We start from the raw sequence: 26,623 nt of genomic DNA, 5'->3' as shown, positions 1-26,623 counted from the left end.
CCTTCCTCTGTGGGTCCAAATGCTTGTCCTTGTGAGACCATTGCTGCTTCACTGCAAAGTACAGGTGTATAGATCTCTGGTGAGAACACTGGGATACCCTCTCTAGACTCAAGCATTATTCGCTGTTTGGTCACTGCATTGTTTCCCTTTAAACCCAGTATAAGTGCTGCGAACTGTAACTTCCAGCTTTACATTTTTTTCTATTGTCAAGTGGGGGATCCTTCCCATGGTCAGGATTGAAATTGGATTGGTAATCAGAAATGGATGGTATCTTTTCTGTGCCACCCTCATTCATGTATGCCCACTAAGGCATTAATTCAACCTGCAAGATGGGTTTTGGCAGACCAGTAGTGAACAATTTTGAATGGTTAATGGCCTGAGTTTGTGGAGAGCTGAAGCAATCTTAATGCCTTATCATTGAAAATAAAATTGGTGGTGGCAGAATTGAGAGTTCCATGAAAATGCTTTAATTGATGAGAACCAGTAATCTCAGATAAAACTTAGAGAAACTTTTAGCATACCAACTGATCTCAAATGGGATAAATCAAGTCATAACCATGAGGATGACTCACTAAATGGTTAGTTGCATTGTTCCCCATGAAATGCAAATTGTTTTAAAACCCAGTTGAAGGGCTTGGTTGTTACAACTATTTTGACATAATTAATGCATCTGCTTTGTAACTAAATGATGGTGCTTTGGTTTGTAGAGAGGAGGAAGATCGGGATGTTGCTGCAGCTGTTCGGGCATCTATAGCAGCACGAAGGCAAGAGGAAAAGAAGCAAGCTGCATCAAAGAAAGAAACCGATGATGGTAAAAGTAGCCAGAGTGAAAAGGAGGTGGACGATACATCTAATACTAAGAATATGGTTAGAACATCTAGTGAAACTGTAGGTTTGTATTAGTTTTGCTCTTACTTACTGTAGGACAATGACGAGAATTTTAAGATAGCATTTCTGGTTTTACGTAACAAGTACCATGTACAGATTTTGCCACTATTGGTGAGCCGGATATTCACTGGGGCTATCCTGAAGCAAGGTATACTGACTTCGATAATGAGGAACTTGGCAATAATGACAGGTCAGAAGGTGGGAATTCTGCAGCAAGTAACTCGTCTCCTGACTTCCCAAAGCCTGTTCACAATCTACAAGGCACAAGTCAGCAGTGTGATGGAATAAGCTCCACTTGCCTGAATTAATGCAGCTTCTACAACAGTCAAGAAACTCAACAGCATCCAAAGAGCAGCCTATGTGATTGGTACCCCTTCCACCACCGATGCACAGTGGCAGTAATGTGTACCATATGCAATTTGCACTGTAGCAGCTCACCAAGGTTCCTTCCACAGCACTTTCCAAACTCACCACCTCTGCAACTAAGGAGGACGGAGGCTGCATGGGAGCACCACCACCTGCACGTTTCCCTCCAAACCACACACCATCCTTACTTGGAACTATATAGCTGTTCATTTACTATCACTGGGTCAAAATCCTTGAACTCCTCCTTAACAGCACTGTGGGTGTAACTACACCACATGGACTGGAACAGTTCAAGAAGGTGGCTCACTACCACCTTCACAAGGGCATTTAGGAATGGGCAATAAACATTGGTCTAGCCAGCAGCGCCTGTATCCCGTTTTTAAAAAAAACCTAACACAAAAACAAGATTTTATGGAAAGAAAGTTGTGATTGACAAATTTGGTAGAACTCTTTAATGTAATAATAGAATTGTTAGGCAGGGCAAACTTCATGGATATTATATTTTATGAACATTTTTGATAATGCACCATGTGAAAATCAAAATTATGGAATAATAGTTTCTGAAGTCAGCAGAAAGGTGATTAACTTGCAGAACATAAAAAAATACCTGTTTGTGAAACTGCATTAGCATGGAAGAAGCCTTGGCAATTGGTCTTGGTCATTCTTTAATGTGTCAAAATGGGGTTGGGGACAGGTTTAAGTTTGCTGATACTAACTTGATTGAGGTTACAAATGAAATGAAAATGAGGCAAATTACAGGGAGATCTGGTAAAAAACTAGCTGGCACTGGTCTTATTCATGTGGAATAGTGCAAAGTAATGATATTGGGGAAAGGAAATTGACAGTTGGGGTACAACCTAATAAACAAGATGGTTACTTGCTGAAAGATGACTGACACTATTAGTTCATTGCTATAGCAGTAAAGAAAATAAATAAGCTTGTTAAGTATATTGCTAGGGACGGAGTATATCAGCCCTGGAAGTGTTGATGAGCCTGTATGAAATATTGCTCTGGCCACAGCCGGAGTTCCCTGGCTAGTTCTGAATGTTCTTGAATGGATACACCTTGGGATGGAAGAGCGTACAGTGAAGGGAGGCTAAATTGAATTAGACACCTAAGATAAAAGAGAAAGAACAAACGTAGGAGGATCAGGTGGGCGACAATAGCTTTATGCAAGTTTTATGTTTCTACCGAAGGGGCCCACTGTCTTCCTCCAGCAAGTGTGACAGAGACTGCCATGCTGCGTGGGCTCCAGAACCACACCAAGTGATGCTTAAGAGTTGACCATTACAATGCAAACCCTCATCTTCTGAGACAGAAAGCTACCACTGTCATGTTCTTTTTTTTTTTGCTGTATTTGGGGGGGGGGGGGGGGGGGCGCGCGGTGGTGTGGTGCACGGTGGTGGAAGATGGCACCCAGCCAGAGCCATCTTTTTTCTCTGTTGTTGTTGTGGGATTGCTAACATGTGCATTGAGAAGAGTGCCAGTAGTGAACCTGTCTATGTCAGCAGAGTGGCGTGTTCTGACTGGGTGACCCAGTATTGATGCTGTGCACCTTGGGCTTCTTCCAGAAGGGCAGGAGAATTGGGTTTCTGCACCAATGCTTTTCCTTTCCAACTTTTATTAAGTGGTTTAAATGTCTCCATGTCTTGAACTAACAGTATATTTCCTTTCTCTCCCTCTCTGTAATTGTGGTCCAGTGGTTTTCTGTTTAGGAGTTTGTCTGCAATTATTGAGATACTCCTGGCCGTCCCATGTCCTACTTGAAAAACTTGACTCTTGTTTGAAAAATGAGATGAAGTTTACACTCGATTTGTATTTTTTTGGTGACTCACTAAAATGACTGGTGTAATACTTGTAGCACTCCTAGTGGGGGGAAGAGAAGTGTTTTCATCTATAGATTTCATTCCTTACGTCTAGTGACGCTTATGCACTTAGAAATAAAATGAATGGACATTGTACGCTGGAGGATTTGGATTTAAATGGAAGAGTTCCCCTCTGCTAGCTATAAGGTTCCTGGGTACAGCAAGTTTGTGCAGTCCTGAAGTTTTCTGCTGAGTGCGTGTAGATTTCACAGAATTGCTTATGAGTTGACACTAAACAAAAGTCTTGCTATGTCTGTCATTGGTTATCAGAAAATGGGTGGGTACTGTAGTAGGGATGTATTCCATTGTGGAGGAGGTTTTATTTTGCTTCTGAAGTATGCTGTACCTGACTTGTGGAATTAAATCCAAGGTGGTAGAGGCTTTATTTCATCTGATTTGAATTTCCCAACCTTGAGGCGCATTTTTAATTTGAAAAAGAATTGACTTTACACTGTTAAGTAACATTGTATAATACAATTTTTGGTCGCAAACATGGCTTGTGAAATTTCTGAAAAGTACGCCAAGTAATTTTTCTTAAGTTTCAATCATTGTTCGATTTATTTCAAATGAAGTTTATTGCGTAACCGTAGCGGTGTGGGAGTAAATTAAATTTGTCTTTATTTAAAGGTACCAAAGAGGCTGTTAAAGGTTCTTCAAAGCAAGAGAATTTCCAAGTTCTGGGTGCAACTGCTCCACCTAACCCAAGGTACATAACTGAAGTTTTTCTGCAATTTGCAAAATTCATTTTTTAAATAGTTGTATATAATTCACACTTCTTCTGTGAAGATTCCACAATGGCTTTATTCTGATTTTAAATTAGTTCGTGTTAAATACTGTGGTTTACCACCACCTTCTCAAGGGTAATTAGGAATGGGCAATAAATGCTGGCCTAGCCAGCGATGCCCACATCCCATGAAAGAATTTTTAAAAATGCGTGTTTGGTGATGACATTTCTGCTGTAGTTCAGCAATAATGCCATGCAAAATTGTTTTGGAATTTCAAGAGGTAAGATGGTACAGAGTGGGAGTTTCTTTTTTTAAAACGTATGATAAAGGGACATGCTTTTTATTCAGTTTTCAAATAAAAGTTGAATATGTAGAGGTACATATGATTTGTCAACTATGTAATCTGGGTTTTTAAGTTGGCCAGTTTATCTCTTGATAACGTTACTGATTAGAAGTTGATTGCCTCGCATGGGGGTTGATCCCTGTCTATATTGTTGGAAATGAAACTATATAGAGTAGACGTGCGGAGAATATTACTTCTGTGAACAGTGCTGACTCCATTATGGTGTGCTATGTTTCATTTCCATATTTTCATGGTGTAGTCTCCTCCTCATTATACTTTGTAGCATAAAACCATTGACATACTCCAATATCATATTTAAGCCCTTCAAATCAGTTAACTCTTCTGAGATATGAGTAACACTTTGGCAGCATGAGCTAAAGGAATCAGGCTATGTAGCTTTTTCTAAGTATATATCTGACAAATGTTCTTTCTTTTTGGCAGTTCTAATCATTTGGTTCCTGTTCGCTTAAATGAAGAGGAGTTTCCCAGCTTATCTGCTTCAGCACATGCAACTACTACAGGCCTTACTCCAACTTATACTTCTGCAACCAAGAAAAAGACCACTTTTCAAGAGGAGGACTTTCCTGCACTTGTGTCTAAAATTAAACAGCAAAAGCCGTCAATGTCTACATCTGGATCTGCATGGACTAGCGTTCCTGGCAAAAGTGTTTTGAAAACTATCCATTCCAGCAGCAGCAATTCTAATCAAGCTGTTAAAAAATCTTTACCAACTCATAGTACCAAAGCAAAAGCAAAAAATAAAGCCGCTTTAAAATCTGATGAGGAGGAAGAGGATGATGATGGCGGATTGACAGCTCAGGAGTTCAGAAGTGCACCAACAATGTTGGATATTTCTTCTTTGTTAACTACTTCAGCACAGACTGTCTCTAAAGTTGGTAAAAAGAAAAAGATAGGTGGTGAAAAGCAAAATTCATCGTCAGCTCCAGATAGTGATACTGTAATAAATAAAGCTCAAAAAGAGAATGTTCCAGAAATTAAACAAAGTATACCAGTCACCAGTGTGTTGAATGGTCACACTGACAAACTATGCACTGAAAGTGCAAGTGTATGTACACTAAAGGAACCACCAGGTTTTAAAAAACCTGAAGATAGTCCAAGTCCTTTACCAGAAGAAGATTTTCCTGCTCTAGGCAATCCAGTTTTACCAAAAAAGCCACCTCCAGGTAAGAATTCGAGGAATGATCGTGCTGTACTATATTGAGAAATTCTAGTATGTAAGTAAACTTGTAAACGTATTGGAGTTGAAATGATCATTTTTGGTGTGCCTAAAATGGTTATTCTCGGGCATCGTTTTTAGCTTGCGATAAACAGAGCTTGTGAGAAAATGGCTAGTGTTCTTGAATTATCACATCTGTTCCCTGTATTATAAAATGAAAGCCACTGCCAATGATGACCTTTTCTGGGGATATGCTGGTCAGGCATGTAGCTATAGAATTGATATGTGATAGTAAAACTGAACCTGCGGGTGACAATATATAGGGTTGCATAGGTATATGCACACAAACAAGCTATTTGCCCCAACCAGTCAGTTCTGATGTTTATGCTCCACTTGAGCCTCTTTCCATCTTTCCTCAACTAAATCTATCATTATAACCCTCTATTCCCATCTCCTTATACTTGTCTAGCTTCACCTTAAATGCACCTACACTATTCACTTCAACCTCTTCCTGTGGTAACGCGTGTTACATTCTCAGCACACTTGGGGAATTTGGAAGAAAATTTTTTACCCAGTTGGATTTCTTGGTGACTATCTTATATTGATGACTTCTAGTTTATAGTGTTCCCCACAAGAAGAAATATTCTCTCTGTATCCAGTTTATCCAAACCTTTCAAGATCGGGTCACACCTCAAACTTTTTTCAGAAGAAAAGAGACCCAGCCTATTCATCCTTTCTTGAATATGTGTACCCATGCATTTCTACTGTCATCCTTGCATATCTTTTCTGCATTCTTTCTATGGCAACCAGAATTGCATGCATTCATGTGGTCTAACCATGATTTAGCATGCTTTCCCTACATTTCAATTCTATCCCCATGGAATTAAAACTTAATGCTTGTTTGTTTTTCTTTCTTTTATGGCCTTGCTAACCTGTCGCATAATCTTTTGATATTTGGTGTATTTGTACTCTTGAGTTCCCTTTGTTCCTCTACGCACCCTAATAATAAGTGACTTTCCTGTTCTTCCTACCAAAATATACCACCTCAGATCTGTGTTGAGCTTCATTTGCTAATTATGCCCATGCTACAAGTTTATTAATGTCCTCCTGTAATCTGTTGGAGTTCTGATCAGCACTGAGTAGCCCCACCATCCCTCCCTCCCCATTCAAATTTAGAAATTGTGTTTTTGATCTTGAGTTTTAAATTATTGATATAAATGTGCTGTATGTACCAGACGCTGCATTAGAGCAGAGCAGGTGTTCTGGCCTTGGGACCTGAAATATTTTTTGTTTTGCTCTAACCCCAGATAGAGAAGAGTTTTTAGCACATCTATTTTTTATTTACTCCTTTATCAGTCTCTCTCTGCTATTGTTTCTATACATGAACATTATTTTTAAAGAATTGGTAGATTTGCTAATTTCTAGCAAAGGATTTAAATGTGTTCAGTTGGCTTAGAATGATGTTAATAACTTTCCACAAGACCTTTTCTTCTGTATTTCTGAAAAAAGACATGGTGTTGAAACTTTTTTGTCTTGAACTTATCAGGTTAGAAGCAAGAATACCAAATTTCAAAAGTGCTGACTGTACTCAACCAGGCCAAGCTTGCAACATTAGATGTGATCCTGCGATTGGCCAACACTTGCTAAAGAATCCCAGTTGTGCTCAGAATTGCACTAACAACCAATTTAAGATTCAGCTGGGCTTTAGGTGTGGCTCACCTTATGCATGCTACAAGCTACGTATGTTCACACACATGGCTTCGTCCTTTGCAAACAAAAGGAACATGTCTAAGCATTGCGCCTTTTTCAACTAAACAAAAGCTTGGGGGACAACCATTCTCTGGTTCATTACCTATGGCAATGCCTTGACCAATCAGTTGATTTGCCTGTTTTGAATTTAAACAAAAGTTTAGTGGTTAATTGTTCCCTGGTGCATTCTCTATGGCAGTGCCTCCACCAATCAGAGTCTACTTGCCAACGAATCAGCACCCTCTTCTCATGCAGTAATAAGTTGTTGTTCTCTTTGAGATTTGGTATTCTTGTGAATCTGTCCTGATGAGTGCAAGAGGAAAAGCTTCATCAATGTCTCTTTTTTTCAGAAATATTCCAAGTTCTGTGCTACCAAGCAACTACCTGTTCTTTTCTTGAGGATTCTGCCTGGTTATCCTTCAGCCTTTCACCGAATCTCAATTTTAAGTGACTTTTAAAAAAATGTTTTCTGGACCTGAGCAAGACTCGCATTTATGACCAATCCTTAGTTGCTCTGAAGCAGGGTAATAGAACTGACTGACTTGCTAGGCCACTTGAGAGGTCAGTTATAAATCGAGCAGCAAGTCACTAATAGATCATACAAGGTAAGGACAATGGGTTTCCTTCCCTAAGACTGTGATCCACTAGGGTTTTTTTTACTGACAATCTGGTGGCTTTGTGGTCAGTTTCCCCACTTTTAACTTATTATTTTAAAGTACTTTTAGCACCATACAGTGTCTCAAATCCAGCTGTCTGAAATCCAGACATTTTTTAGTGTGCTATGCATCAATTTTAAGTAAAGTTTAAAAACAAAACTCACCTGGGCAATTCAGCTAGGCAGTACATTGGCATGATGTGGTGCTTGACTGGATATCCCCTTCACCACTTGTGTGCTGGCCTATTCCTGCACTCTAATTGAATTGCCCCCCACCCCCCCACAAAATCCAGCAAAATCTGAAATCTGGCATAGTCTTGGTCCTGAGGTTGCCAGTTTTGAGACACTGTATCTGTGCTGAATTCACATTCTCAAACAGCCATAATGATATTTGAACCGGTATTCTCTGGATTATTGGCCTAGTGACACATTTCAGACCTTGAAGGGAACATTGGAAGAAGCAATTAGATTTTATGATTAGGAAACATTTCTGTAATTGTACTTTTGAATGGCAGTATAACCTTGTAACCTTACTGCCCAGTGTCGGAATAAGGGCATTTTTTTTAACCTGTTGTAGTAAGTGAACATGGGGCTTTTGCTACTGTCACGCCAAAGCTTTTTAATAGTCAATGTATGCTACTCTAGTGCGATGATTGGTTAACTTGTTAAAAGGTTTACTTGGTCTCTGGGTGATTTGGTTGCAGCTTTGTTATGGGTTTGAACCCCAGGTCAGGATTTTAGTGTATGTAGGCTGCTATTTTAGTGGGGCACTAAGGAATTGGTTTATTGTTAGCGGTGCTGTTGTTGGTGTTAAACATGCCCCCCGCCCCCAAACCCACCAATATCTTCAGTTGGGAGATCTCCTGTGCTGATCATTTTCCACCACCTCACACCCCATATTAACACCACCAAATGTAATAAGTTAACTTGTCATTCATTTCATAAGTGTGGGACTTGCTGTTGTTAAAATGGCTGTGTTTGCCTACATCCTGGCACTTCAGATTAATTCATTAAAAATGATGCACTTTAGCTTGTTTCTGGGAAAATTGGTCAACATTATATGTGCTTGTTAAAATGTAACAAGATGATTGTACATTCAACGACAAAAAAATCTGTTTAATTCTAATTCACAGTCATGGGAGTCCCAAATTGTCTGTCTTTGCCACTGTAGGGCTTAAAATAATCATCTGTAGTTATGGCCAAACCTTTACATGTTAGTGCTATGCAACTTTCAAAATTTTAGCCGTAGGTGATTAAAAATGTTGTTTTAAACTGTCTGCCTTGCTGTTGATAGCTCTATATAGACATGTTATCACAGATTTCCAGGCTTCCAGTCTGCCATCATTTGAACAATGCACTGCGTTGTTTTAAAATGTGTTTCAGGTTTGAAATGGATATTCCTGACACTGTATGTAACCTTCAGCCATTTTAAAACTTGGGTCACTGAAATTTTATTTGTAAGAACTAAATGCTCCTAGTCAAAATTGGAGCCATCTCTTTATGGAGAAGAGGTTCTAAGGATTGTGTACTGGAGAATGGGTAAGTGCTTGTATCAATATTTGGCGACTAAGGAAATGCATGGAGATAAGAGTTTCTCAAAAGGCAGGTGGGGCTTAAACCCTGTGTATAAGTAAATGTGAGTTCAGAGGCTTGCTGTTAGTGGTTCAGTGTAGTGAGCCAATGAATGCTTTGCATTGATAGTGCCTAAACTACTGTAGTGACAGCTAAAATATCTGGATTTTCTTTTTTTTAAGCAATTTAAAGTTGTAGCGAATTTCAGACATTTAATTCTGAATTTATTTTTTATCCAGGTTTTAACAACTTATTACAAGTGAAGAGCCCACCATCCAACCTTCCTCCTCCACCAGGATTGACTGCCCCTGTTAGTAAACCCCCTCCTGGCTTTACTGGTGTCCCTCTGAATTCAAACATCAGCGAGCCTATGATTCCAGCACCAAAACAGTATGTAAATTACTTTCCACTGTGAGGCAATTCTTCTTTTGTTATCCACTTTAAAAATCAGGGGTTCAGTACTGGTGGATCTCCCTGTCAAAACAGCACAATTAATTTCTATTTCCTTAGAATGTACTGTGGGGGTGCTTCATTTGTTTGGATTTTTTAAATCTAAAGAATCTCTACTGAGCTTGCATTGTTGCATAGTATGAGAGCTATATTTTTAGAAGGTGCAAGTCTGGTAATTTTGGGAAGGCTCCTGAATAGTGAATTCCTGATGCATTTACTGAGCTGTTCCACCATAAAGCCCAGGCTAGTACTGCTTTTGGGAAGATTTTGCTGTATTGCCTGTATTTATGTGGAGAGCACTACTTGCAAAGCATCAATGGAACAGAACATTGCAGTGTAATAAAAGCAAAATACATTTTCAGCATGTGCTGTTTTTATATCAGAACATTGTAGTGGCTTGACTAGCCATGTGCTTTATTTCTGACTCCATTGGAGATTACACAGGTTACTGAGATCCAGTAGCATGTTGCATGCCCAGTGATCATCCCTTTCAAAATATCCATAGCAATATAATTTTCTACTGTTATTTAAGCTAAGACACTGCAATAGCCTTATGTATCTAATGCAGAAAATACAGCAGAAAGGTCATTGATTCGATTGTGTTTGGTATCAGTTTTTCATTGAACCAGACATGTGTAACTCTCCCTGAGTCCATTTGCGTGTTCGTTTTGGTTGCCGCTCTGGGCCCGAACCCATCAATCTATTTTTCTTTTAATTTCCTTTCTCTTTATCCCTCCTAGATCCCCCTCTCCTCTCATCAAGTCTCTTTCTCTTCTTCACTCTCTAGTACTCTGTCCTCCCAATTCCCTACCCCAACCCTTCAGTACTCCTCAACCTTCCTGTTCTGTTGCTGCCACTCCAGGCTTTTTTCCCTGTTAAACAAACCTACATCCTCCTTTTATGCATCTCTTGGTGTCCTCTGATGGCTCGTTATGTGCAGCAACCTCAATTACCTCATCTCGTCTCTTGTTGACCTTCTTGCCCAGTGCTCCTACTGGAGGCTATTCTTGCCAATCATCTTCCTGTCCTATTCACAGCTGAACCTGTGGACTCTGCCAATGAATCATCGCCCACCGTCCTTTCATGCATCCCCCTCCAGAATGCCTGTTCACTTGTGAACAAGGCCCTTGCCATCCATGAATTTATTGTAAATGATTGCATCAACATTATGGCCTTAACGGAAATCTGGCTGAGGGGTGACTATGACATCTTGCCACTTAATGAATCCTCTTTACCTGGCTACATCTTCCACACTTTTCTTGCCAAGACCGTCACGGTAGTGGTGTATCACCAGGTCACACCTTGGCTTAACCTCCTAGTCCTCCACTTTCTCCTCCTTTGAGCCCCTCACCTTGACCCACCCCTCTTTTAAAATCATTCTCTACTGGCCTCCCAAGTACAATAAAAATGTTCTCATTTGCTTTCCTCCTTCAGCACTGAGTGACGTCTCATCTTTGGTGATTTCAATCCCAGCCTCAACTTATGTTCTTTCTCCTCGAAGTTCACTGCCTCCTTATTCTCCCTAAATCTCTCTCCTTCCATGTAAGCTCCCCAACTCATATTCACAACCATCCCCTTGACATTGCCACCTCATGTAGTCTTGCTAGTCCTATCGTGTCAGTTGCAGATGAGGCCATTTCTGATCGCTTCCTTGTATCACTCACCACCCTCATCCACCTTCCATTCCCCAGCCCTACTTCCTGCTGTATTCACCCCTGGAAAAAAAACTATCCCCCAATTCGCTTACAACTGCTCTTTCAAATTCTCAATTCTAGCCCTCTGTTCGCTACAACACTTCTGCAGCTACTGATTTTGCTCAGTCGCATCCTTGCCATGACCTTTCCCTAATTTCCAATTAAACCATTACACTCTCTCAGCCTGGCCATTCCTCCTGGTGCAACCCTTATCTCCTTAAGTCCATGGGCTGCAGACTTGAAAGGATATGACGGGCAGCCACATCACTAGTTCTGGCTGGACCACTTAAAACACTACTGAGTCCTGCTCTTATCTGCTAAACTGCACACTGCTCCAGGATCATTCTGGAATGCAAAGGTTACCCCCAGCTTCTCTTCGCTGCTGAAAACTGCATTCTTAAATTTCCCTCCCCTGTTCTCTCCACCCTCACCTCCAATAATAATTGCCAAGCACTCATGGATTTCTTTGTCACTAAGAAAAAGACTGCTGCTGTAGTGTCCCTCCTTTCCAGTAGCTCTGTTGTGAGCTTCCTTTTCCACTGGTCAAATTTCATGCTTTCCTACTCTTTCCCCTCCCCACACCTCTCCTGGTCCCACCCCCGAACTCTCATTTTTCTTTCTCTCCTCTTTCTCTTTAATCCCCTGTCTGAGCTCATGCTGTCCAAGAGATCCACCTCTTGTTCCTATACCCAGCACACTGCTGACCACCAACTTCCCCTTCTGGTTCCCATGTTTGCCAATCTTGTTAACAGTTCTCTCTTCAGGTGTTGTCCCTCTCTCTTTCAAATCTCCCATCATCATTCCTCAAAAAAAAACACTTGTTCCTACCATCCCATCTCCAACCTCCCTTTCCTCTCAAGTTCTTGAGCACTTTATCATCTCCCAAATACGTTCCCATCTTTCCCAGAGCTTCATGTTTAAATCCTCCATCAGGTTTCTGCCCAAAACAGCTCTTATCATAGTCACAAATAACATCCTATCTGACTGTGACAAAGGCAAATGTTCCCTCCTTGTCATCCTCAGCCTTTGGCATGGTTGGACCCACCATCCTCCTCCAACACCTCTCCACTGTCGTCCAGCTGGGTGGGACTGCTTTCATCTGATTCTGTTCTTATCTATCTGATTGTAGTTAGAGAAATTGCTAGTGATGGTTTCTCTTCCTGCTCCTGCACCATTACTCATGATGTCTGCCAAGAATTGATCCTTGGCCCCCTGCTATTTCTCATCTACATGCTGATCCTTGGTTACATCATCAAAAGCACAGCATTAGTTTTTGACATACAGTGAAGATACCCAGCTCTACCTCACCCCTATCCCTCTCCACGACATAACAGTTGCTGAATTATCAGTCTGCTTATCTGATGGGCTGCGTTTATTTGTGCCACAACACTAGGGGGAGCAGTTCCTGTACATGTGCAGATGCAATGTCAGTTGCTGAATGTGAGAAGCTTTTAAGTGCAGCTGGTGCCTTATAACTCTTTATCATTTGCAACTGGACAGAGGTCCTAAATTAAGTTTTGAGATGCAAACTGGTATTATGGAGTAAATTAAAACAATCAAATTAAGATTGACTGTTCCCCAAAATGTTTTGTTTGCCAGTCATTACCATTAAAATTCTCATTAGAAATACATTGGGGTCTTGCTTTTTTAATAGGACTTTTGCAGATGCTACAAAGAAGACTTTGAGAAGCATCCTGCATTATTTATTAATGTTTGCCATTTTCTACAAGTGAATGTATTTTTCGATAGCTGGGTCAAAGAACAAAGAAAAGTACAGCACAGGAACAGGCCCTTCGGCCCTCCAAGCCTGCGCCAATTATATTGCCTGTCAAACTAAAACATTTTGCACTTCCGGGGTCCGTATCCCTCTATTCCCATCCTATTCTTGTATTTGTCAAGCTGCCTCTTAAACACCACTATCGTATCTGCTTCCACCACCTCTTCTGGCAGCGAATTCCAGACACTCACTACCCTCTGCGTAAAAAAAACTTGCCCTGCACATTTCCTCTAAAGTTTTCTCCTCTCATCTTAAATTTACGTCCCCTAGTAATTGACTCTTCCACCCTGGGAAAAAGCTTCTGACTATCTACTCTGTCCATGCCACTCATAATTTTATAATCTTCTATCAAGTCACCCCTCAATCTCCGTCACTCTAGTGAGAACAATCCAAGTTTCTCCAACCTCTCCTCATAGCTAATAACCTCCAGACCAGGCGGCATCCTGGTAAATCTCCTCTGTACCCTCTCCAACACCTCCATATCCTTCTGGTAATGTGGCAACCAGAATTGCACGCAATATTCCAAATGTGGCCTAACCAAGGTTCTCTACAGCTGCAGCATGACTTCCCAGCTTTCATACTCAATACCCCTGCTGATGAAGGCAAGCATGCCATATGCCTTCCTGACTACCTTATCCACCTGCGTTGCCACTTTCAGTGACCTATGGACCTGTACACCTAGATCCCTCTGCATTTCGATGCACTTAAGGGTTCTGCCATTTACTGTGTAATTCCTACCTGTACTAGACCTTCCAAAATGCATTACCTCACGTTTGTCCGGATTAAACTCCACCTGCCATTTCTCCGCCCAAGTCTCCACATATCTATGTCCTGTTGTATCCTTTGACAATCCTCTTCACTATCTGCAACTCCTCCAACCTTAGCGTCTTCTGCAAACTTACTAATTAGCCCAGTTACATTTTCTTCCAAATCATTTACGTATACTACAAACAGCAAAGGTCCCAGCACTGATCCCTGTGGAACACCACAAGTCACAGCTCTCCATTCAGAAAAGCACTCTTCCACTGCTACCCTCTGTCTTCTATGACCAAGCCAATTCTGTATCCATTTTGCCAGCTTACCTCTGATCCCATGCAACTTTACCTTCTGTACCAGTCTGCCATGAGGGACCTTGTCAAAGGCCTTACTGAAATCCATGTAGCTAACATCCACTGCACTTCCATCATCGATCATCTTTGTCACTTCCTCGAAAAACTCGATTAAGTTAATGAGACATGACTTCCCCTTCACATAACCATGCTGCCTCTCACTAATACTAATAATGGTAGTAAATCCTGTCACAAAGAATCTTCTCCAATAATTTCCCTACCTCTGAATTTAGGCTCAACGGCCTGTAATTTCCTGGATTATCCCTGCTACTCTTAAACAATGGAACAACATTGGCCATTCTCCAGTCCTCTGGGACCTCACCTGTAGCCAGTGAGGATACAAAGATTTCTGTCAAGGCCACAGCAATCTCCTCCCTTGCCTCCCTCAGTATTCTGGGGTAGATCCCATCTGGCTCTGGGGACGTATCCACCTTAATATTCTTCAAGACACCTGACACCTTTTTTTGATCTCAACATGATCCAGGCTATCTACACACTCTTCCCTAGACAAATCGACCGCTAAGTCCTTCTCTTTGGTGAATACTGATGAGAAGTACTCATTTAGTATCTCTCCCATTTCTTCTGGCTCCACACACAGATTCCTACCTCTGTCCCTGAGTGGGCCTACCCTTTCCCTGGCTACCCTCTTGCTTTTTACATATGTATAAAAGGCCTTGGGATTTTCCTTAATCCTGGTTACCAATGATTTTTCATGACCCCTTTTAGCCCTCCTGACTCCTTGCTTACGTTTTTTCCTACATTCTCTATATTCTCCGCAGGCTTCATCTGTTCCCAGCCTTCAAGCCCTTATGAATGCTTCCCTTTTTGACTAATCTCTCAATATCCTTTGTTATCCAAGGTTCCTGAAGCTTGCCATACTAATCCTTCATCCTAGCAGGAACATGCCAGTCCTGAATTCTTATCAACTGACGTTTGAAAGCCCCCCACGTTAGTTGTGATTTGCCCTCAAACATCCGCCTCCAGTCTAGATTCCTCAGATCCTGCCAGATATTGTTATAATTAGCCTTCCCCCAATTAAACACCTTAACCCGAGGACTCCTGTTATCCTTATCCACCAACACCTCCCAGGAAGCCCCTGTTCACGCTTTATAATTCTTGTACCTGTGAAAAGGATCTTTATTCACCACAGTTGTTCAGTGTTCTTGATAATAAATAAATATGAAATTTTTTAAAAATCTACAAATGTGGGTCTCGAGATAATGACTTTGGGATTAAAAGGCCCATTAACTTTCGAATGAGCTGGCCGGGTTGTGCGGGAATTGTGATTTGTCAAAATACTGCTCCTGCCAAAAACCGGAAAGGCATCAGGTTATGATCCAGTGCTAGATGAGCAGAAATTTTCTCCAATTAAATATTAGGAAGACTGAAATCATTGCTTTGGCCCCACCTACAAGCTCCCCTTAAGTACTGACTATCTCCCTCTCTGCAGCAAGTCTGAAGACTGTGTCCGCAACCTTGCATCACCTTTTGACCCCGAGACGAGTTTCTGACTTCATTCATGCCATCACTAAGACTACCTGTTTCCATCTCCATAACATTGTTTGATTTCACCCAGTCTCAGCTTTTCTGCTGCTGAAACCCTGCATAAATTTGAGGTCATTCAAAACTCTGCTACTCTTGTCTTAACTTGTACCAAGCCTGTTCACTTATTACCCCTACGCTCACTGACTTACATTGGCTTCTGGTAAAGTGACATCTTGATTTTAAAATTCTCATCTTTATTTTTAAATCCCTCTATGGCCATGCCTCTTCCTATCTCTGTAGTCTCCTCTAGGCCCACAGCCCATCTGGTTCACTAATGTCCTTTAAGGAAGGAAACCTGCTGTTCTTACCTGGCCCGGCCTACATGTGACTCCAGACACACAGCAATGTGGCTGACTCTTAAAATGCCCTTGCTCAGAGGGCATTTAGGGGTGGGCAATAAATGCTGGCCTAGCCATGTCATGAACGACAAAAAAGAAAACCCTCTGAAATATCTGCACATCTCTTGAACATCCACGATTTTAATTGCTCAACCTTTGGTAGCTCCCCCTCGATTAACTAGGCGTTAAGCTTTGGAATACTCTCCCTACACCTCTCGGCCTCTCTGCCTTGCTTTTCCCCTTTAAGATGCTCCTTAAAACTTACCTCTGATCAAGCTTTTGGCCACCTGCCCTAATACCTTCTTGTGCGGCTCGGTGTCACACTTTGTTTTCTAATGTTCCTTGAAGTGCCTTTGGATGTTTCATTGCATCAAAGGTGCTAAATTGGTATAAGTTGTTGATGACTCTACATCTTGGGATCCTGTTCACTGCAAGTTAGGGCACAAGCCTGCATTTGGGTTTCTTAACCAGTTGGTGCAATCTACTGAAATCTACTGTGTTTCATGGAAGAAATTATTGAATGAGGGCCAAGTGCTTTGCCAGACTAAAGGAGATTTACCCAGCTATATTTCACGTGCAAGCCATTGCTGGCCATGGGTCAGTATTGAAATCTGCTATTTGTTCCTAGGCCAGAGCCATGTTAAAAATAAACTGAGAGCCTGGAATATTATAGTAGAAGTCTGACACAACTAACTGGAATTGTTCTGACTGGAAAAACTAGTATGTTTTTTATATATATATAATATATAATATATACGTTTACTGTTCCCTGGACATGGAGTGTTAACATTCATGGTTCTTTAACTGATGACACCCTCCAGGAAGTGTGGATGGCATTTGAGAATAGAATCAAAATTAGCTGGGATGCTCTCCGCTTCTAAATAATTTGTCAGCACTTGGGGCCCTGAATATCTGTGGAATTGCCATCAGGAGGGAATGTTGCACATAAAATGCTTGAGCTTCTGGCGTCAGAAACCCTGAATTAAATACTGACTGCCGATGATTTTTAGGTATCCGTTATTCTCCAAGTTGTAATCAGTTTCACTTGGCAAAACAGATCTACATTACATTATTGTGCTAATTTGTAGATTCTGAAGATCTGATATGATACAAGACGTTTAGTGGATATATGAATATAATTGGAAATTATTAGGTATTGCAGTTTTGCTGGGGTGCTTCATAAATACTTCAGTATTTTTACAAACAATAGATGGAGCGACACAGTCCATTTATATTATGAAATATATAGCGGATTCATTTCATTGACCAGACTGCAGTGGTTTAAAGTAAAATTTCTGTTTTGCCATGAATGATCATAGAAATTTATTCTGCCTGTATTACAGGTATTTTTCAATGAAATACTGCTGACTTAAGTTTTAGGGTTTTCATACTTATTGGATAATAGAATCTGATATGTGCTATTTTTCCATGGTTTTACCAGCTCTGTACTTGTGTGGCTTGTTCACTGATTTAAGCTCTAGTCTCAATTTAATGGTACCCTATTCTGAATGTAAAAGGAGTCAATGTAGAAATGGTTCTCATTAAAGTTTGTGATTTCTAGTGTGCCCTCTATCCATGAGTTCCTGCATGGTAATAGCATACATGCAAGGCTGATATATCTAGTGCCCAGAGTGTGGCAGTGGGGAAGGGGGAAGATAAGAGGCAAGAAATGACTGCTGGTGCTGATTTTCTTCTTTGGCCTGGTTTAAAAAATAATTCCTAATTTGTTTTCATGTAGATCTCTACCATCAAATATTTACCTCCTTCCTGAGAACTTCAAGCAGAGGAATGTTGAACTAATCCAGTCAATAAATACACTTTTGCACAATGATGAAACAAAATTCAACAAATTTAAGACTCAATCTGGACAATTCAGACAGGTAAGCTACATTAACAAAATGTAAAATAACGCTGATGCATTGCTTATTTTCTTTCTTGGCCTATAGCTATCCTTGAAGGAGTGTTCAGCATAGAACTTTCGACCTAACTGGATTTTTCTTTTTGTGGCTGCAACACAAGTGAAACGCTGGTAATGAAATAAATGAAAATTGAGTAATTTTTATAACTGGCAGCTGAACCCCACCCACCGCCGGCTGGCCCTGAGCCTGTTTTATACCCAGACAGTAAATTCAAATCCTACCCCAGTATTGTTTAAAAATGTTTTCTTTTAATAGGGTTAATTTTGTGCATTAATGTCTAGACTGGGAAGTGGATGAGTCCCTTCCAGTCCTGTATCCTGAATCACCTAGAAGCCCTCCCAGATCAAGTGTAGTGTGGGCAACTCTGAAATGGAGCTTCCTTTTAATGCTATCTCAAAACATCTATTGCATTCATATAATTAATGTCCTTGTAGTATGAATGAAACTGTCCGGTAGAATTATGGTAGCTTTTGTGTTGTGGTTTCCCCGGTTTACTGGGTTGACTTTGCACCTACTGCAGTCTGTCTGCTGGATAAAAAACTTGATTCCTAAAACAACTTTTCTGCCCTCAAAACAGTAGTCTCTAGATTATTATCAAGCCATTTAGAATCTGATGGATTATGGTTAATTTTCATTTTTACATCACTGTCCTTTTGCATTCATAGGGTCGGATTTCTGCTGCAGACTATTATAGGAGTTGCAGAGAACTTCTGGGAGAAAATTTCTTGAAAATATTCAACGAACTGCTGGTTTTGCTGCCAGATACAGCCAAGCAACAGGAACTTCTCTCTGCTCATAAGGACTTGAGAGAGAAACAAGGGTCAAACAAATCGAAAAAGAACAAGAAAAATGCATGGCAAACCACTGTGAACTCGGAGTTTGACTGCCAGGTGTGTCCCATGTGCCAACAGGTGCTGACCCAGAAAGACTTTGTCACCCACAAGACTTCACATTTTGAGGATGATGAGTTTCCCACTCTACAGTCTGTGAGCCGAATCATCAGTTAATAATCAGACCTCATTCTGCAGACCCAAGGGAAGATTTATTTGATCGTGTAGAGCAATGATGCACGTGGATGATGTGCAGTTGCTTTTACAGACATGCGTTGCTTTAAGGAGAAACCTGGGAGAAATGTAGTATAGTATAGGTGAGAGGAAGGAAGTGATATCTGTGTTAGAGAAGCATTGACACAGTATCTAAACCTGCTGCTATACTACTGTAGAAAGTAAAAGTTGGTGAACCGTTATACATTTTTTGATGTTTTTGAAACTTTCTACATCCATTTGCAAAACTCAGTACTGAAATAGGGATTTAACAAAATATATCACTTCACTTCAAAGATGTTGCATTTGAAATTGGCTGTCAAGACTTCAAATCTATGTGCAAATGCTTTGCATAAACAAAATGTATTGATGTACATGTGCACATCAGAAAAATGTACTAAAATTGGCCCTATAATGTAAAATACCATATTTCAAATAGTTTGATTTGCATGCAGCACATTGCAGCATCTTTTTCTATCCCTTGCAGCTATTAATGCACTAAATTTCATTCAATGACTGCTGAATTTCCCATTTGACAATTATTAAAATGTAAAGACCAGGGTAAAATACAAAGATTTAGAAACTAGAATTAAATGCAGGATATTGCATTGCTGTAATCCAGTTTTTCTTTCTTTTTTGTGTATAAAAATTGGTAGCTCACAAACCAGCCCTACAAAGTGATGACTGTTTTCTCATTGTTTAAATAGCAGGTCACACCACTAAAACAGTGAATTAAATTTTTGATTCCATTGCTGTAAGTTGCATTGTGAAATGGCAATAAGTTAATACTTAGGCATATGGGCCTTATTAAATTTCATCACATCTTCAGCCATTTGAGGAGTTCCGTGAGTTAAACAATAGCAGTGACTGTGTTGATGAGAGATGTTGCAAAACAATATAAATATGCCAGTGTTGCTCTCATGATCTTACTTTATCTAAACAACTCAGAAGTGAAGCTTTAATGTGGCTAAAAGAAGAGGTTATAATTCTACAATAAGTGGCAAAGGCAGCATCATCCTGGAATATAGTGATTCTTTGTTTTCTAATATTCATGATAGTAGTGTGGGATTTATTTTGGTTGCCTGTATTGTTAGTTTGATTGGTGATGGCATCCAATCACCTAAGATTTTGGTGCAGAGGTTGATTTTTAAATTTAAAGTTTAAGGTACCATTATATCTATTAACATCCCTGAGTGCCATTAGCCATTTTCTTGCCAGTTTTCCCTTTCATTATCCTGCCCACTTTTCTGAAGGCATTGACTTCTAGTTTCATGAACCCCATCTGCCCTCTTCTATCTTCTCTAGTTGGCCATTGTGCATTTGAGTGCCAGCAGGCTGTTGAGCTATGGGGCATTACTACATAGTTGAATCCTTTTTTATATTCAATGCTTGCATGCCTAGAAGCGGTTGCTAAATAAATGATCCGGAGCTGGACCTCTAGCTATTTCCATTTCTATCCCAGGGTCCTGAGAACATATGTGGTGCCTCTACTGCTGGCCTGACTGGGATCAGTTTACTCCACCCAGAATAACTTACAGCCACCTTGGTCTATATTACGATGACTCTCCAGGGAAACCTGCTGGCCCATCAGATGAACTTTTCAGCACCTTTCAGATTGACATATTCAGAGTTTATTTTATAATTCACTTCCAAGGTTCCAAGTCACTAGCTCTAATAGTTGGGTAGAAGAATTATCATTTGTATTTCTAAGGATCAAAGTTTCACTGGGCGGAGATGAGATATTTATTTGGTAGTTTATTGCCACTTCCTACTGCACTACATTCTCTTCTATCAATCTTGCCACTGTTACTGTAATGACATGGTGATGCAATACACTCCCATAATGTATTAGATGATTTTTCTTTTAAATTCACTTAGCCAGAGTGTATATTCAACACAAGTAACATTTAAATGACAAGGAGCAGTTAACAAGGTAGCAAGTGCAATAATGAGAATGGGGACAGAGTGTAAAATATTTTACGTAAGTGGTTGTCCTGTACATTCATTGGGAGATTTTTTTTAATAAAGCACTTAACTAGAGTAGGTATTCAAGTAAAGTAACCTGGGCATACATGCTTACAATGAGTTGTAACCACTTCAGTAGTGGTCTGAGTCACTGGATGTCACCAGCAGTAATAAAATGGCACCGCAATGAGTCAACTGAATTAACATTCGAAACTGATTATTGATTATTGCTTATCCTGACATTACCTGTGTGCACTTGCATTGAGCATCAAGTGGTGTTGAATAAAAATGAATGCCCAAGTTAATGGAACAAATATTTAAAGAACAACGAAATATACTTGTGTGTGAATATTCAATATTATTTGCATAGCTTTGGGTCAGAACAGATCAATGTCGTCTTGAACAAATACTGTTTTAACATGAAACTTGGAGGTCCAATTTTGATTTTATATTCCTAAAGTAAATGGCAACAAATTGGCTAATGTAAAAGCTTTAAAAGCATAAATGTGACCTGTAATATTCTGTAACTAGGATACATGTGATGAGAGGGGTGAAAATTAAATTAATTGGTTCTGATAGTCACACTTTTATTTTGAATCTTGGTGCAGTTGCATTAATGTTGAGGCACATTCTAGGCAATTTCCAAAGCTTAGATTTGTGATTGTGGTTGCTGTAGACAGATGGTAATATCTTAAGGGTATAGTATATTTGTAACATTTTGGTACAAAGGAACTCCATTTTATCTGATGTTTTCAAAAAGTAAGTAACCTAATTTGGTTTTCTTTTCTGTAATCAATTTGAATTTATAGTACACCTGTTTAAAAAGAGAAATTCTGTAGGTGGCCTCCAAGCTAAGAAATGGTGCGGGATTGTACTTTGCATCATTACTTTAATGGACTTAAACCATGCCAATGCTACAGTTACTGGAACATGAAACACCTGTACATTTGTTACATTTGGTTCTGCATTTGTATCATTAGAATTTTTATACCCATGCAATTCCTGCATTCAATGTCACTAATGACGGAGTAAGTTTGCCTCAAAAGAACCATTTACAGTATATCCTGGAATTCTTGAAGGGTGCCAATAAAAACTGTTTATGCAATAAAAGCAGTGTTAGATCGATGCTGCATTTTAAAAAGGTGCATTTCAGACATTACAAAGGATGCCACACACAAACTCGAAACCAATTTTGCTTTATGGGATTTATTTATAACACTAGCAACAACTTGTATTTATTATAATGCCTTTGATGTAAAATTTCCCAATTCTGTTACTGTTGCTTCCTGCATTAAGTGCCATTGGATTTTGAATTATGCTTTTTCCTTTGGTGAACTTTGTTCTAATGTGTATTCTTCCCTCTAAGCTGCAGTCAGATAATGAGCTCTTCTTGCTTTATCCCACTCAATTGAAGATTTGTGCATTTCATCCTTTGATGAAATTCATTCTAGAAGGGGCTACAGAATCCAATAATGTTATAGTGAAATAGTGTTTGACAAATTTTAGTTTGAGGATGTAACTAGTAGAGCAGATAAAGGGGAACCAGCAGGTGTCATATGCTTGGTTTCCAAAAGGCATTCGATAAGGTGCCACATAAAGTTACTACGAAAGATAAGGAGCTGAGGGTGCTAGTATGAATGGAGGATTAGTTAATGAACAAGAAACCGAGAGGAGACAAATGGGACATCTTCAAATTGGCAGGCTGTAACAAGTGGAGTGCCATAAGTGCCATGGGGCTTCAGCGATTTACAATCTACATTAATGACTTGGACAAAGAGAGTGGGAATAATGCAATTTTGCTGATGATGCAAAGCCAGGTGGAAATGCAAATTGTGAGGAGGACACAGGCTGCAAAGAGATATAAACAGGTTGAGTGAGTGAGCAAAAGGGTGTCAGCTGGCGTATAACGTGGGGAAAGTGTGAGGTAATTCACTTGGTCATAAGAATAGAAAAGTGCAACTTTTTTCCATGTGTGAAAATTAAATGTTATCCAGAGAGACTTGGGTGTACTCATACAATGAATACAAAGTTGACATGCAAACAATTAGGAAAGCAAATGACATGTTAGCCTTTATTGCAAGAGGATTAGAGTGCAAGAACAAGAAAGTCTTGCTACAATGATATAGGGCTTTAGTGAGACCGCACCTGGAATACTGGGCACAGTTTTGATCTCTAAGGAAGATGACACTTGCATTGGTGACAGTACAGTGAATATTCACCAGGTTGGCTCCTAGGATGCATTGTACTATGAAAAGCTGAGTAAGTTTGTCCAGTACCCCCTCACATTTAGAAGAATGAGTGTTTGGGAACTTGTTTTATGATGAATAGCCCTCAACCTACAACATATATGTGGTAGACATTAATTGTTGGCTAAAAAAAAATGATTAAAATTTAATGGGTTGCTCAAACCTAGCTTTCAATTAAACATCAGATTCTCAGAGTAACAAATGTTTTCATTTGTGTTTTGGTTCAAGATAAGATGTCTGCTTCTTCCTGTAGAAATCACCAGCACCACCCAGAAGTTCAGGGCCACATCTTAATGATCAGCTACTGAATTAGAAATATAAACGCAAAATGCTGGGAATGCTCAGCAGGTTGGACAACAGCTGCAAAAAAGGTAACACAGTGCTTCAGCTTGGTGACCTTTTGTCGGCACTGAATTAAATACGGGCATATGTTGGGCTATAGAGATCTTGTAGCTTGAAACGCGAGGGCATAAAATGAATGTCTTCTGCTGGAATAAGTTCACAATACTGTTCCTAATGTAACTAGTGGTAGGAGACTGTTGCATGAACCCCTTCAGTTGCACTTTCAGATTACATAGATCTTTGTGCTCCAAACAGCATGATTTAATTGAGATTCATTCAGTTTTAGATGTCAGAAGCTGCACTTTTTTGAGCTTGGTATGTTGGGCATGATGGATTGTAAATTACATTGGAAAAGGAGTGTTATGCCCTAGTGGGAAAGGCACATTGATTGTTGTGCATTATTGGCTCGGCCAGCATTTATTGTCCATCCCTAACTGCCCTTGAGAAGTTGGTAGAGAGCTACTAGCTTTAACAGCTGTAGTCCATGTGGTGTAGGTACACTCAGTGCTGTTAGGAAAGGAGTTCCCAGGATTTGACCCAGTGACAGTGAAGGAACGGTGATATATTTCCAAGTCAAAATGGTGAGTGATGTACTACTAACCACATGGTCATGGTGTTCCCATGCATCTGCTGCCCTTGCCCTACTAGGTGGTAGAGGTCATGGGTTTGGAAGGTGCTGTCTAAGGAGCCTTGGTGAGTTGCTGCAGTGCATCTTGCAGATAGCACATAACAATGCCACTCTGTGGAGGGAGTGGACCTTTAAGGTGCTGGATGGGGCACTAATCAAGTGGGCTGCATTTTCCTGGAAAGCATCAAGCTTAGTGTTGTTTTACCTGCACTCATCCAGGCGAGTGGATTGTATACCATCACACTCCTGACTTGTGCCTTGGTGGGGAGGTGATGCGGCAGTGGTATTGTTGCTGGACTAATCCAGAGACTAGATTACCAGTCTGGGGACTTGGGTTTGAATCCCATCACGGCAGATGGTGGAATTTGAATTAAAAAAAATCTGGAATTAAAAGCCTAATGATGACCATGAAACCATTGTTGATTGTGAATCATCTGGCTCACTAGTGTCCTTGGGAAGGAAATCTGACTTCGGACCCACACCAATGTGGTTGACTCTGAAATGGCCTAGCAAACCACTCAGTTGTATCAAACTGCTACAAAGTCGCCAAAAAGGAATTTAACCAGACAGACCTTCCGGCATCAACCTACGCACTGGAAATGACAACGGCAATCTTACCCCTGTCGACCCTGCAAAATCCTCCTCACTAACATCTGGGAGCTAGTGCCAAAATTGGGACAGCTGTCTCATAGATTAGTCAAACAACAGCCTGACATAGCCATCCACACGCAATCATGTCTTAGACATGTCCCAGACACCACCATCATAATTCCTGGGCAGGACGGAGCCAGTAGTGGTGGCGGCACAGTGGTTTAGAGTCAGGGGGTGGGTTGCCCTGGGAGTTCTCAACATTGACTCCAGACCCCATGAAGTCTCTTGGCATCAGGTCAAGCATAGGCAAAGAAACTTGCTGCTGATTACCACGTACTACCCTCCCTCAGCTGATGAATCAGTACTCTTCCATGTTGAACACCACTTGGAGGGAGCACTGAAGGTGGCAAGGGTGCAGAATGTAACCTGGGTGGGTGACTTCAATGTCCATCAGTAAGAGTGGCTCAGTAGCACCACTACTGACTGAGCTGGTTGAGTCTTAAAGGACATAGCTGCTAGACAGGGTCTGCAGCTGGCGGTGAGGGAGCCAACGAGGGAAAAACATACTTGACCTTATCCTCACCAACCTGCCTGCCGCAGATGCATCTGTTCATGACAGTATCGGTAAGAGTGACCACTGCGCAGTTGTTGTGGAGGCGAAATCCCGCCTTCACATTGAGGATACCCTCCATCGTGTTGTGTGGCACTACCGCTGTGCTAAATGGGATAGATTTCAAACAGATCTAGCAACTCAAAATTGGGCAGCCATGAGGCACTGTGGGCCATCAGCAGTAGCAGAGTTGTACTGGAACATGGTGCGGCATATCCCCCACTCTACCATTACCTTTAAGCCAGGGGATCAGCCCTGGCTCAATGAAGAGTGCAGGAGGGCATGCCAGGAGCAGCACCAGGCATACCTAAAAAGATGTCAACTTACTATCCTACCTATCTTTGTGTCATCAGTAAATTTAGCAACCATACCTTTGATCCCTTCATCCAAGTCATTTATATAAATTCTAAAAAGTTGAGGCCCCCAGTACTGATCCCTGTGGCACACCACTAGTTGCATCTTGCCAACCAGGAAATGACCCATTTATGCCTACTCTTTCCTGTTAGCTGGCCAATCTTGGCTATCCATGTCAACATGTTACTCCCTACACCTTGAGCTTTTATTTCTCAATAATCTTTGATGTGGCACCTTATCAAATGCCTTATGGAAATCCAAGTACAGTACATCCACCAGTTCCCCTTTATTCACACCATGTGTTACTTCTTCAAAGAACTCCAATAAATTGGTTAAACATGAATTCCCTTTCACAAAACCGTATTGACTGCCTGATTACCTCGGATTTTTCCAAGTTACCTGCTATAACGTCTTTAATAATAGCTTCCAACATTTTCCCTATGACAGATGTTAAGCTAACTGGCCTGTAGTTTTTTGTTTTCTGTCTCCATTTTTGAATAAAGGAATTACATTTGCTACTTTTCAATCTAATGGAACCTTCCCCAAATCTAGGGAATTTTGGAAAATTAAAACCAATGCATCAGCTATCTCACTTGCCACTTTTAAGAAAATAGGATGAAGTCCCTCAGGACCCAGGGACTTGTCAACCCACATCTCCAATAATTTGCTCAG

General features: G+C 40.6%; 1 protein-coding gene across 2 annotated transcripts in view; it reads left to right on the top strand.

Annotated features, from left to right (window-relative positions):
* The window catches only part of znf598 (zinc finger protein 598), a 39,134-nt gene extending 16,844 nt beyond the window's left edge, over positions 1-22,290 (top strand). Inside the window, exons 7-12 of one of the 2 annotated variants that reach the window (XM_041206522.1) lie at positions 708-892; positions 3,747-3,825; positions 4,629-5,371; positions 9,580-9,730; positions 17,992-18,133; positions 18,838-22,290. In XM_041206522.1, coding sequence (XP_041062456.1) covers positions 708-892; positions 3,747-3,825; positions 4,629-5,371; positions 9,580-9,730; positions 17,992-18,133; positions 18,838-19,179 — 1,642 coding nt within the window. In that variant the 3' untranslated portion in view covers positions 19,180-22,290. Of the gene's footprint in view, positions 1-707; positions 893-3,746; positions 3,826-4,628; positions 5,372-9,151; positions 9,286-9,579; positions 9,731-17,991; positions 18,134-18,837 lie in introns of those variants that run through there. The other variant, XM_041206523.1, reaches the window with a different exon arrangement.
* Positions 22,291-26,623: the final 4,333 nt, after the last annotated feature.

The sequence above is a fragment of the Carcharodon carcharias genome, chromosome 15, assembly GCF_017639515.1.
Source record: "Carcharodon carcharias isolate sCarCar2 chromosome 15, sCarCar2.pri, whole genome shotgun sequence".
Taxonomy (NCBI): domain Eukaryota; kingdom Metazoa; phylum Chordata; class Chondrichthyes; order Lamniformes; family Lamnidae; genus Carcharodon; species Carcharodon carcharias.
Note: the sequence above shows the minus strand (reverse complement) of the source record. Positions and strands in the feature narration are given on the sequence as shown.